At 47.0% G+C, this 3,376-nt stretch overlaps 1 protein-coding gene across 1 annotated transcript; it reads left to right on the forward strand.

The window, feature by feature from the left end:
• Window positions 1-409: 409 nt before the first annotated feature.
• Window positions 410-1,351, forward strand: LOC104281506 (olfactory receptor 12D2-like). The gene has a single exon (XM_009883266.1). It carries the CDS (start codon window positions 410-412, stop codon window positions 1,349-1,351), a length of 942 nt encoding a protein of 313 aa, XP_009881568.1.
• The last annotated feature ends 2,025 nt before the right edge of the window (window positions 1,352-3,376 follow it).

A 3,376-nucleotide genomic window follows, 5' to 3' on the forward strand; every position in this document is an offset into this window, starting at 1 on the left:
ATGCTTCACTGATGAGATCAAAGGTTGTAGCAGGAAGTTACAGACGAGCAGAACTGAAATAGGAATGTGAACTGAAGGTGAAGAAGCAGCAATGTTTTACATCTTATATAGTCTGTGGTTATGCATAGAGGGAAGTTTTTAGTGTAATATTTCCCCCTGCCCCCAGTAATATTTTACTCTTTTTGTTCACGACAGAAAGCAGGATCAGACTACATTCAATTTCTTTTTGTCCATGTTAATTTCCTCAGTTTCTATGCAGCTCTTATGTTTCATTACGTGTCCTGTGTTTTGCTCGTTTCTGCATTTGATCGTATTAAAATAGCACAGAAGCAAATGAGCTTTGCAATGCTTTTACTCCTCACGGCCGTGGAACCTTGACATTTTGCCTTTGCTTCTTCTTGTTCCAGCAATGCTGAACCAGACCGAGGTCAGTGAGTTCATCCTTTTGGGCCTCACCGATGTCCAGGGGCTGCAGCACTTTTTCTTCATCTCCTTTATGCTGCTCTACTTGACCAGCCTTCTGGGAAATGGTGCCATTGTGACCATGGTGCTATCGGAGCCCCGACTCCACACACCAATGTACTTCTTCCTTGGGAACCTGTCCTGCCTGGATATTTTCTACTCTACAGTCACGGTTCCCAAGATGCTGACTGGCTTTCTCTTTGGGCATCAGCCCATCTCTTTTGCAGGGTGCTTGGCCCAGCTCCACTTCTTCCACTTCCTGGGCAGTACTGAGGCCGTGCTCCTGGCCACCATGGCCTACGACCGCTATGTGGCCATTTGCAATCCTTTGCGCTATGTCCTTGTCATGAGCCCATGGACTTGTCTGCTCCTGGCTCTGGCCAGCTGGTCCACTGGTTTTGTACATGCCGTGATGCACTTAGTCATGACCTCGCAACTCAGTTTCTGTGGTCACAACCACATTCATCACTTCTTCTGTGACATCAAGCCACTGCTGAATTTGGCTTGCAGTACTACTAGCCTCAACATGACCCTTCTCAATGTTGTCACTACAGCTATTGTTCTAGGTCCCTTCACGCTCATAGTCCTCTCCTACCTCTACATCATCTCCTTTGTCTTCCAGAAAGTCCAGTCCCAGGAAGGAAGATGGAAGCCCTTCTCCACCTGTGCCTCCCACCTCACCGTTGTGGCCCTGTTGTACATACCAGTGCTCTGCAATTATACACCACCCTCCTCAGGAGCCTTCCCTAAAAGGGATGTGCACGTGTCTCTCATGTACAGCGCTGTCACCCCAGCTCTGAACCCCTTGATCTACACTCTTAGGAACCAGGAGGTAAAAGTTGCCCTGAAAAAAATGTTAGGCAGGAAACTTTTTCCTGGAGGAAACTGACTGTCCTGGGTCCAGTGGGGATAGTGTTAATTCCCCCAAGGATCTGGCATGGGACACAGGTATTCCATACCATGTGAACCATGCCCAGTGTATAGCTGGAGCTGGCCGGGGGAGGCGGTAGGAAGTCCCTTTTTGGGAGCAGGCTGGGGCTTCCCAGGTCCAATTGGTGCGCGATGGTACTAATCGTGTTTGTACAATCCTCTTTCAGTGTTGTTGTTTTCCTCTTTCCTTTGCTGTTCTGTTAAACAGCCTATCTCTCAACCCATGAGTTATGCTTTTGTCTTTTGATTCTCTCCCACACCTGTGTGGGGTTGAGCGAGTGGCCACGTGTTTCTTTGTTGCTGGCTGAGGCCAAACCACGACAGCTTCTCTAACTACTGAAATTAACAGCATGTTGTGCAGACAATGTTCACTCTCTCAGGCATAAGACCTATGTTTATAGTTGATGCCCAGGCATGGTATGCAGAGAGGCTCTTGCTTATACTTATTGCTATAACAACCAAGGCCAAACAACTTTGTTATTTGCCCCGTTGGAAGGTTGGAAGCGGAAAAGCATAGTGGGGTCCCACCTGCAAGGAGGAGCGGACAGGACAGGTGACCCAAAACTGACCAACGAGGGTATTCCATCCCATCTGCCTCGGGCTCAGTATAAAGGCTGAGGGATCAAAGGGTCAGGGCTCTTCCTTCAATGGCCAACGTCTGAGGAGGACTCTGTTCATCTGCCTGTGATCCTGATCCTGAATGCAGATCTGGAATCCAGTTCCCGTCCGTCACTGAGTCCAGCCTGGGACTGCCCCAGTGCCAGCCGGTGTCGTGATTGTCATCTCGGGAGCTTGATACAGTTTTCGATATATTTCATTATTTCTTTTTTATTTTATTATTAATATTTCATGAAAGTAGTTTAGTTCCTTCTAAACTCATAATTCTCTTTTTCCTCCTCTGCCCCTCTCTTTGAAGAGGGGTAGAGGGGAGCATCTGTCGGTCCCATCTGGTGTCCCCCAGGTCCCCAGTAGCCGATTTGGCCTAAACCACGACGTAGGGGCACTGAATCATTGGACAGAGGTGCTTATCTCTTCCTACTGACTAGAAAGGGAACCTGAGTTGGAGAGGCTTTTGATTCAAGCTCCTGAGTAGTTATCTGAATTTAGGAAGGATGAATCTGCTGTACTCCAGCACACACAGGAAGTCAGTTGTAGCTTGGACTGGGACCCATCACACTCCTGATTTAATCAAAATCAGTGTATTGTTTAACGGAACTTCATGATTTGTTGCAATAAAGCCAGACTTTAACTGTGCCAGTCAGTTTACTATTGTTCCAAAGAGATTTTCAATCATAGAATCATCATTAAAGTAGTTTAGTTCCTTCTAAACTCATCTCTTTTTCCTCCTATGCCCCTCTCTTTGAAGAGGGGTACAGGGGAGCCTCTGTCGGTCCCATCTGGGGTTCCCCAGGTCCCCGGTAGCCCATTTGGCCTAAACCACGACATATCCCCAGCCAAATAAACCAAAAAAATAACTCAAAAAGCAAAATTAGCCAAACAACCAACCCCTTCACAATCTATAGAAAACTAGAGCTCAGCTCAGTTACTCATTTATATGTTCATACTTTTGTGCGACATGTCCCGGAGCAGTAGCAAGGCATCCGCATAGTTTTGTCAGAAATGGTCAAGAACCTGTGGGAAACCTGTGCCTTTCTGCAGTGTTAGCTGTAAGCCAGGCAGGATGCTCAAGGGCAACCCTGGTGTTACTAGGTGTCTGTGCGCAGGGACCAACTCTGGATGGTGAATCCTGAAGAAAACCCCCATTTTATCATCCTATCTGAAGTTTTGCTGTGTTTCTGGCTGCCACATTTCTTGCTCTGTGATTGCTCAGATTCTGCAGCCCGGTAAATACAGTAATGCCAATGCTAATAAGAAGCCATGGGGTTTATAGTAACAACGTGCTCATAACAGGTTTAGGATTGTATTAACTGAACAGCATAAAGCCTCAAGATCTGTCAGACTTTGCCTGGACTTGTCTTGGCTG

This window comes from Charadrius vociferus, unplaced genomic scaffold (assembly GCF_000708025.1).
Source record: "Charadrius vociferus isolate BGI_N301 unplaced genomic scaffold, ASM70802v2 scaffold1060, whole genome shotgun sequence".
Classification (NCBI taxonomy): domain Eukaryota; kingdom Metazoa; phylum Chordata; class Aves; order Charadriiformes; family Charadriidae; genus Charadrius; species Charadrius vociferus.

Bases quoted from the DNA above. Each gene is read 5' to 3' on its own strand.
- LOC104281506 (XM_009883266.1), top strand. From the start codon at position 410: ATGCTGAACCAGACCGAGGTCAGTGAGTTCATCCTTTTGGGCCTCACC.